This window comes from Sardina pilchardus, chromosome 14 (assembly GCF_963854185.1).
Source record: "Sardina pilchardus chromosome 14, fSarPil1.1, whole genome shotgun sequence".
NCBI classification, from domain to species: Eukaryota; Metazoa; Chordata; class Actinopteri; order Clupeiformes; family Clupeidae; genus Sardina; species Sardina pilchardus.
In genome coordinates this window covers 28,811,504-28,821,503 of record NC_085007.1, presented here as the reverse complement: position 1 = coordinate 28,821,503, position 10,000 = coordinate 28,811,504, and the positions used below count along the sequence as shown (strand labels likewise).

The 10,000-nt window shown below is 46.5% G+C and overlaps 1 protein-coding gene across 1 annotated transcript in view; it reads right to left on the bottom strand.

Annotated features, from left to right (window-relative positions):
* dbh (dopamine beta-hydroxylase (dopamine beta-monooxygenase)) overlaps positions 1-10,000 on the bottom strand; it is a 24,545-nt gene that overhangs the window by 10,207 nt on the left and 4,338 nt on the right. The window contains exons 2-5 of the mRNA XM_062555189.1: positions 6,805-6,951; positions 5,521-5,778; positions 4,773-4,949; positions 868-970 (exon numbers count right to left, since the gene is read on the bottom strand). Coding sequence (XP_062411173.1) covers positions 868-970; positions 4,773-4,949; positions 5,521-5,778; positions 6,805-6,951 — 685 coding nt within the window. The remainder of the gene's footprint in view (positions 1-867; positions 971-4,772; positions 4,950-5,520; positions 5,779-6,804; positions 6,952-10,000) is intronic.

Below are 10,000 nucleotides of genomic sequence, written 5' to 3'. Positions count from 1 at the left end.
ATGATAGGGGGATATAGCAAAGAGGGGGAAAGAAAAAAGAAGAGTAGCACATGTACAAATGAAGTGGAGTTTCTTTCACTGTTTCTTTTCTCTCTCTTCCTCTCTCCCCCTTCTTCTCTTACCCTGTCTGTATTTCTCTCCTTTTTTCCCAAGTCTACACCCCCTCTCTCCTCTCTTTCTCTCTCTCTCTCTCCTCTCTCTCTCTCTCTCTTTCCTCTCTCTCTCCTCTCTCTCTCTCCCCCTCTCTCTTTCTCTTAGGGACGTGCACAGGAATGTTGAGGGCAGTCGCTCTGACCTGTAGATGTGTGACGCATCAAGCTTGGGTGGTGACAGCATTTGAGAGGAGTGATCGAATACGAGGAGAGCAAAGAAGAAAAAATGAGTGGGGGGTGAGTCAGAAGAAGAGGAGAGAGAGTGTGTGTGTGTGTGTGTATGTGTGTTTTACAGAAGAGAGTGTGTGTGTGTTACAGAAGAGAGGAGAGGAGAGAGTGTGTGTGTTACAGAAGAGAGGAGAGTGTTACAGTAAATGGTAGAGAAGAAACTAAACTCAGCGGAGAGGAGAAAAGAAGAGAAGAGAGGAGAGGAGAGGAGAGGAGAGGAGAGGAGAGGAGAGGAGAAGAGAGGAGAGGTAGAACTAGAGAGTAGAGGAGAAGGAGATGAGAACTGAGGTGAACTGCTGGATGGAGCAGAAAGGAGAGTGATGGGAAAAGGAAGGATGAATGGGGAGCCAAGTGTAAAGAACAAAACATTTAAACACACACACACACACACACACACACACACACACACACACACACACACACACACACACACACACACACACACACACACACACACACACACACACACACACAGGGTGTCCAGTACCTGAGATGAGGAGAGGGTTGTGATAGTGCACCTCCAGACGCAGAAACCTGGATGAGCCTGGGCCTCCAAAGGGCATGCCAGCATCAGCGGGGTAGTAGAATGGCTACACACACACAGAGACATGTATGTATGTAAGTACATAGGAACACACAATACATTACAATGCATAGTGTGTGTGTGCAAATGTGTATAATAATAATAATAATAGATTTTATTTAAAGCGCCTTTCATGACACCCAAAGTCACTTTACAAGGTTTTAAAAAACATTAAAGTCAGTCAGTCAGTCAGTCCATAAGCTTTTGTGGTAAATTTGCATGCAGGCCTCATGTGCTGCCAGGCGGGAGCGTAAGGATGATGTCACACACACAGCTGCACGGTCATGTCCCGGCTATGAACCTACTGACCCAGGCCTACCTGTAGAGTCATTAAATCATTTAAGTGACAGGCCAAGGGGCCTCTTCCACGTCTACAGTGGAAGATACAGTTTTTAACTGATTGGAAGACAAGGGTCTCCTATTTACATAATGGGCAGACATCTGGCCAGGATTGACCAGAGGTAGGAAAAAAAGGTGTTGTGGGGACACTTAAAAACCCTCTCCCAAAGGGGCTTCTTCACAATGTGTACACCTTCTCCCCAAGGCCTGGGGCGTGGAAATCCCCACTGCAGAGGGCATCCATCATTCGTGACTCCTGCCTGGCGACACTTAGTCTCTGCTTGTTCAGAGTTGTGTCCTGGAGGACTCTGCGAATAAAGGCCACAAGCGGCCACTTCTCATCTCAGATCATTCTCTGCTGGTTTTTGTTCAGAGTGCTAAGTTAGATTTAAAAGTTAAGTTAAACACTTAACTTAACACACACATGTGTGTGTGTGTTTGTGCCTATGTGTGTGTGTGTGTGTGTGTGTGTGTGTGTGTGTGTGTGTGTGTGTCTGTGTGTGTGTGTGTGTGTGTCTGTCTGTCTGTCTGTCTGTGTGTGTGTGCATGTGTGTGTGTGTGTGTGTGTGTGTGTGTGTGTGTGTGTGTGTGTGTGTGTGTGCGTGCGTGCGTGTGTGCGTGTGTGTGACTGGAAAGCCTGCTGAAATCCAGCAGATATATTTCATCTCTAGGCCGCCCCTGCTTCAGCCAAATGCTCCTGTGAGAGAGAAGAGAGGATCCTACCTCATTGTGTGTGTGTGTGTGTGTGTGTGTGTGTGTGTGTGTGTGTGTGTGTGTGTCTCGCCTGTCCTATTGCTCACATCACCGGTCACTGCGTGAGACTGTCAGTCGCCAAGCATCCACGCACCGATTCAGTGTGTCCTCTTAAAATATCTCCAGAACCCCCGCTCCCTTCCAACAAAGCGCCTTTACGTAAGCGCTCTCTCTCTATGCCACCTCCAACACGCTCCCACTCCTTCTCTCGCTCTCTCTCTCTGTCTCCTTCTCTCTCTCTCTCTCTCTCTCTGTCTCCTTCTCTCTCTCTCTCTCTCTCTCTCTCTCTCTGTCTCAGTCGGTTCATGAGGCTCAGATTTCCCTGTAGATGTGCAGAGAAACATGATGAAAAAAAAGCCTTAATCTCATCTGTGCAGTTCAGCTTGCCACCCAGCAGAACACATGATTTGTGTTTGGATCGCACTCTACCACCACCACCACCACCACCACCAACACACACACACACACACACACACACAGACACACACACACACACACACACACACACACACACACACGCACAAACACACACTCATATACATACACGCAACACACACACACACACACACACACACACACACACACACCCTTTCCCCTGTAATCCAATTGGGGTGCTCCAGCTTGGCACTGGCTTCCTGGCTCAGATGCTTATCCAGCAGGAGCCCAAAGCACACTCTCTCTCTCTCTCTCTCTCTCTCTCTCTCTCTCTCTCTCTCTCTCTCTCACACACACACACACACACACACTCACTCACACACAGTTTCTTGTCCCCTTTTGCTCTTCTCTTCTCTCACCCTGAATTTACCATCTCTTTCACATTGTCTCTCTCTCTCTCTTTATGTATTTTCCTCTCTCTCTCTCACTCTGTTTTTATGTCTCTTTTCCTCTCTTTTTCTCTCTCTCCCTCTCTCGCTCTATGTCTCTCACTCCCGCCCCCCTCCTCACTGCTTGTCTGCCCATCATGGTGCCAGTAGGTGTGCTATTTTAGATATGGGCATCGCCTGTCAGAAAACCAGACTGTACATCACCTTTTTCTCTCTCCATCTTTTTTTTATCTATCCATCTCTCTCTCTCTCTCTCTGTCTTCCTCTCTGAATGTCTTCTCACTTTCTCTTTTTCACTTTACACCTCCTCCTCCATCTCTCACTCCATTTCTATCTTTCCATTGCTCTCTCTCTCTCTCTTCACTTCCTCCTCCATGCTTCAGTCGCTCCGTCTCTGCTTATATTCCTCCGTGTCTGCCTTATTATCCCTCCATCAATGTATTCCTCCATCTAACTTCATCCTTCCATCTCTCTATCCCTCTCCATTCATCTGTTCTTCACACAAAGTTCTCTCTCTGTCTGTTGAAGCCCGTTCCTTGCTTATCTCACCTTTAAGATACATGCTTATCGTTATGACGATGACGTGCTTCGCTCTGCTAACGCCTCCTCCTATCTCACTTTAAGATACATGATTATCGTCACGACGACGATGATGGGAGTGTGAGCTGCTTGGTGTGCGGCTGCTGCCATGACGCAGTCCAGGGCTGCGGAGCTCCCGTTTTCTTGTCTCTCCTGTTTCCCTTGGAGACTGTACAGAACCGGCCATTAATCTTTCTATTTTTGGTCGCTAACGCTAATGTAACAGTGTGAGACATACTGTTCTATATGTGGGCATTCATTCCTTAAAGAACCCTATAGAACAGGGATTCCCAAAATGAGGTGCGTGTACCACCAGTGGAACTTCAGTGAGCTGCCAGTATGCAAGATGAAAAGGGCAATGTCAAAAAGGTGTTGAAAATCTTAAGCCTACTGTATGTTCTCTTTATCCCTTGTGTTTCATCATGTTGTTCTCCACACTGTTTTTTTTTTTTTTTTAAAGTGAGAGCTCATAGACCAGTTGCACCTTTTGATTTTGTTATCTGTCCTCATGTAGGGCAGCTAATAAAACATGATGCCTAGAATGTGTCAATAGAATGCCTTACGTTTTATGTGTCGGATGATGGGGGTACGCGAGCCACGATGCACTGTAGGAGGTGGTACGCAGGCAAAAGGTTTGGGAACTACTACATAAGAACCTAAAGAACCTAAAGAACTAAAGAACTAAAAGAACTAAATAACTAAAGAACTAAAGAACCTCCCTCAAGAGCAGTTGAAGTTGTTTGACAGCTGAGAGAGCAGTTATGACAGAGATAGTTAGAGTTAGACAGAGACAGAACTCTAATAGATTTTTTTCCCCTTTTGCCTGCCACACTGTGAATTGCCTCCCAATCATATGCAAATGGTTCTTCAACAAAAGGCTCTATACGTGAAGAGTCTTTTCAACTCTTTCTGCCATATGTTCTCTGCCTTGATCTCTGTAAAGCACTTACAGACAAGTACCGAATTGTAATTCAATGCACATGTGTGTGTGCGTGTGTATGTCTGTCTCTACGTGTGTGTGTGTGTGTGTGTGTGTGTGTGTGTGTGTGTGTGTATGTGTATGTGTGTGTGTGTGTGTGTGTGTGTGTGTGTGTGTGTGTGTGTGTATGTGTGTGTGTATGTCTGTCTCTATGTGTGTGTGTTGCTGTGTGTGTGAGTGTGTGTGTGTGTGTGTGTGTACTGTATGTGTGTGTGTGTGTGTGTGTGTGTGTGTGTGTTTCTATGTGTGTTTACAGTATGTCTGTGTATGTGTCTGTGTGTCTGTGTGTCTGTGTGCGTTTTCAGGGTTGTCTTTGGAGAGGAACAGGAAGTGACCTCGGCTCCGAGCGCCCAGGCGGCGAGGACGTGTCTGCAGAGGTTGAGCTCGGGCGGCCCCATCTTGGAGTCGCAGGGGCCGCTGTAGGCCGGCATGCGGTCCGTCTCCGGGGAGCACTCGAACACCTCCATGTGGTGCACGATCGCCTCGTTGCCCGGGGTGACCACCGCCTCGTACTGTACAGGGGGGACAGGAAGTCAACTCTCAAGTACAAGCTTACTTTCTCTCTCACATACACTCTCTTACACACAGACACACACACACACACACACACACACACACTGTATATAAACACATATATAAACACACACACACACACACACACACACACACACACACACACACACACACATACTGTATATAAACACATATATAAACACACACACACACACACACACACACACACACAGAAAATCAAATCATCACTATTCCATGACTACAACCAATCTGAGGTTTCACCCTATCTCCCTATTTCCCTATTTTCTAGAAGGGCAACGTTGCCTGAAGAGGCGGATTAAAACATTTGCCTTTTCGAGAACAAAAAGAAATATTTTAGAAAAATAAAAAGACATATTTTAGAAAATAAAAAGATATATATTTTGTGGAGCCACAGTGTACAGACCTTCCTTTCTTTTTAAATGAATTCTTTTGAGTGTTTGTCTGGCACCTCCCAAGCGTCATCCCAATGGATGTGCACACACACTTTACCCCCCCTCACCCTCACCCTCACCCCCTCCGGGCCCTCACCATGACGATGTGGTTCTTGGACATGTCCCGGGGCAGCTCGAACATGTGGCACCAGTAGGTGGTCTCCTGGCCGGGGATGGTGACGTTTGGCGCCAGCACGTCCAGTTGGGGCTGGTGGGGGAGCAGCGGTGGCGAGGGGGTGTCGGGCCGCAGGAGCAGCACCCTCTGCACGCCCGTCTGCAGCAGGGACAGGTTGAGCTGCGCCAGCGAGCTGATTGGCCGATCCAGCGTGGCGTAGATCAGGTGCACCGTGCCCTCCTGGCGGAACGGGTTAGATCACATCGCATCACAAGCGGCCCGGAAGATTCCGGGGGGGGGGGGGGGGGGGGGGGGGGGGCGAGGAGAGGCGTCGACTGGGCACGCAGGACGCCTCTCCTCTCCAGATCGCTTTGGACAAGTGTTGCCATGACTACACGTGATGCAAATGGGGACAGAGGACTCGCATTGCGTTATAACAGTATATTAATAGAACCTTCAATATGCATGAGCTGACCATAAAAAAATATAAGTTTTTTCAAAAAGACTTGAAAGTAAACCTCTCATTGTTCTCTCTTTTCTCTCTCTCTCCTCTCTCTCTCGTCCCTTTCTTCCCTCCATCTCCTCTCTTTCCCCCCCCCCCTCTCTCTCTCTCTCTCTCCCTCTCCCTCTCTCCCCATCACCAGTATTCTCATCTCTGACTGCCATGCTAGCTTCTGACGAGCTAACGTTTCATAAAAGCTCACTGTGGGCCTTCAGAGGGAAGGCTATCTCTTTCACGCTGCGCAGGCAGCTCAATAAGACAGCCTTACAAAAGCCTTCAGGGATACAAAGCCTGCATTAAGACATGCTCCTCGGCTCGCACATTTGAACTAAAGAGAGAGAGAGAAAAAAATAGACTTTGTCATTAAATAGCTTAAGTCGTGACAAATAACAAAAGTGAGAAGAGAATGAGAATGAATGAGCAGTATTTTGGTTGTGATCCTTAAAGAAGGTGAACCGGAGGGGAGCCTCAACAGATGCACAGCTTTACTTCCTGTCCTTTCATCCGCCCTGCTTAGCAACGCTTTGGAACAGTAGGTGTCCTGCCGGAATATTCCTTCAGCATTCTCACTGACCATATGTTCTGTGTTTTGCACGCAGTCGTAGCCACTATTTAAGTATTATTGATGATTATTAACCAAGGTTTAAACTATTAAAAGAAAGTTAAAGAAAGAATGCGTTTTGTTGTGCTTGTTCTTAAAAGTGATTCATATGTTGTGTATTTCTGGGGTGATCCACTGTGTGTGCGTGCATGCGTGTGTGTACCTCGAAGAGGAAGTCGTGCGGGTCGCAGGTGCTGAAGGGCCGCTTGAAGAGCAGGTAGAAGCCCTCAGGTGTGTGGTGGGCCGCCAGGAGCTGATAGTCCTGCTGTCTGTCCAAGGTCACTACTCCCTGACTGTCACTCCAGGCATCCTGGATTTATAACCACACACACACACACACACACACACACACACACACACACACACACACACACACACACACACACACACACACACACACACACACACACACACACACACACACACACACACACACACACACACACACACACACACACACACACACACACACACACAGACAGACAGACAGATTAAAGTAATACAGTTCAGTAGTACACATTATAGATCTGTTTTTCAGATTCAATATTTTCCAACAGCTCTATCATTCCTAACAGCAGGTTATAATAAGCTGCTCATGGCATCATACAATAACAGCAGGTTAGAATAAGCTCTATAAAAGTCATGCAATAACACTACAGCAGCTCTAGCCATGCAATAACAATACAGCAGGTTTATATGGAGTCATGCAATAACACTACAGCAGGTTAGAATAAGCTCTATAGGGAGTCATGCAATAACACTACAGCAGGTTAGAATAAGCTCTATAGGAAGTCATGCAATAACACTACAGCAGGTTAGAATAAGCTCTATGGAGTCATGCAATAACACTACAGCAGGTTAGAATAAGCTCTATAGGGAGTCATGCAATAACACTACAGCAGGTTAGAATAAGCTCTATAGGGAGTCATGCAATAACACTACAGCAGGTTAGAATAAGCTCTATAGGGAGTCATGCAATAACACTACAGCAGGTTAGAATAAGCTCTAGGGAGTCATGCAATAACACTACAGCAGGTTAGAATAAGCTCTATGGAGTCATGCAATAACACTACAGCAGGTTAGAATAAGCTCTATGGAGTCATGCAATAACACTACAGCAGGTTAGAATAAGCTATATAGGGAGTCATGCAATAACACTACAGCAGGTTAGAATAAGCTCTATGGAGTCATGCAATAACACTACAGCAGGTTAGAATAAGCTCTAGGGAGTCATGCAATAACACTACAGCAGGTTAGAATAAGCTCTATGGAGTCATGCAATAACACTACAGCAGGTTAGAATAAGCTATATAGGGAGTCATGCAATAACACTACAGCAGGTTAGAATAAGCTCTATAGAGAGTCATGCAATAACACTACAGCAGGTTGTGGAGACCACAGCGCAGGATGGTCCACCTCAGAGGAGCATTATCAGGGGCTCTCTCAGCAGATCTGTGTGTGTGTGTGTGTGTGTGTGTGTGTCTGTGTGTGTGTGTGTGTGTGTGTGTCTGTGTGTGTGTGTCTGGCCTGAGCACACATACACACAAATGTGCCCACACACACACAGGGCTCCCACAATTTATGTCTTGATCTCAATTGCTCTTTCTCTTTCTCTCTCTTTCAGGCTTTTTTCAGCAGTAATTGCTTTGGGGGAAAGCCTCACATTCTCCTCAGGCCCCATATTAACCTGAGACCAAGGGTGTCTACCCGGATTAGCCTCTCTTTCTTTCTCTCTCTCTCCCTCTCTCTCCCCCTCTCCCTCTCTCTCCCTCTCTCTCTCCTTCTATATTTCTCCACTCTTGCCGCCATCTCTCTCTCCTTGACACTTTCGCTCTCTTTCACCCACTTTCTCTCTCTCTCTCTCTCTCACACACACACACACACACACACACACACACACACACACCTCTCTCTCTGTATGTCTGCTGTCTGTCTGTAGTGCCCCCCCCTCCCCCCGTGGGGTTCCTCTTGGTGCAGTGACTCCATTCAACATTCATCTGTACGGGGCCTCAGTGCAGGCCCCCAGCAGCAGTGCCCATGGAATATCCATGAGCACAGCGTGTGTGTGTGTGTGTGTGTGTGTGTGTGTGTGTGTGTGTGTGTGTGTGTGTGTGTGTGTGTGTGTGTGTGTGTGTGTGTGAGTGTGTGAGTGTGTGTGTGTGTGTGTCTGTCTGAGTGAGCATGAGTGTGAGTGTGTGCTTGTCTATGTGAGTGTGAGAGAGTGTGCATGCGTGCGTGCGTGCGTGCTTGTGTGTGTCATCCCACAACTGTAGTATGGTGTGTTTTTAAACATTTGCTTAATTGATTGATAGTTTGTGTTTAATCTTGTGTATGTACAGTATGTATGTAGGTTTAGAGTGTGTGTGTGTGATTCAGATATGTGACCTGATCTGGCAAAGCGATAGCCTGGAAATCTAGACACACTTTGCCAGCAGCCAATGAGTTTGAGTTCCCAGACCCTACAGTACATCTTGATATGGGTCTGGCTCGTCAGGCTAGCAAAATGAGTCACTGCGACCCAAAAACTGAGATTTTAATATCAATGGACAGAGGGCACACCAGGCTTATAAACAATATCCTGGTCAAAGGCACGCTGTATCTTGATTTGTTGTAGAGATACAGCATTTTAGATTATGGCCTCCCGCCATCGTTTCCCAAATGAAAAACTCACGTTTGAAGTTGCAGGTTACAGGCAGGTACGGGTAGGATTTTTTGTACTCATTTTGTCAGATTGGTTCACATACGGTGATTGGGAGGGGGGGCGATATTAGAAAGCTAGATAAAGCATTGTCCATCGAGTTCTATTGGGCGGTATCGTAAACGCGGCCATCATATTGCTGGGAGCAAACACCCTTACTGTCTATGGGCAACAGCAGCAACCAGAGACACATGTTTGAGTTCCAGTGAGAGTCACATGCTTCTCCAATGGCCTCCAGTGACTGTTCCCCCCAACAAGATGGCCTCACTATTTACATACGTTCTGGAGCCGAATTCAGTATCTCACCCCATCTCTCTCTCTCCCACTCTCGTTACTACTATCCGATCGGATTAAAGGCATAAAAGCCGCCACCAAATAGATAAATTGATAATAAATAAATAATAATAATAGTAATACATTTTATTTAAAGCGCCTTTCATGACACCCAAGGTTGTAAAATCATCACATAAAAAAAAGAAAAAAAAAGGGAAAAAAAAGAAACTAAAGTCAGTCAGTCAGTCAGTCAGTCCATAAGGTTTCTTGAAGAATAATAAATCACTAAAGCTATGGTGAACAGGACTCAGCTGATGCTGTAACCTCTCACTGTAATTAGATCTTCATCTCTGTCCTCTATCACTCCCGTCCTGCCCTGAATAAGGCC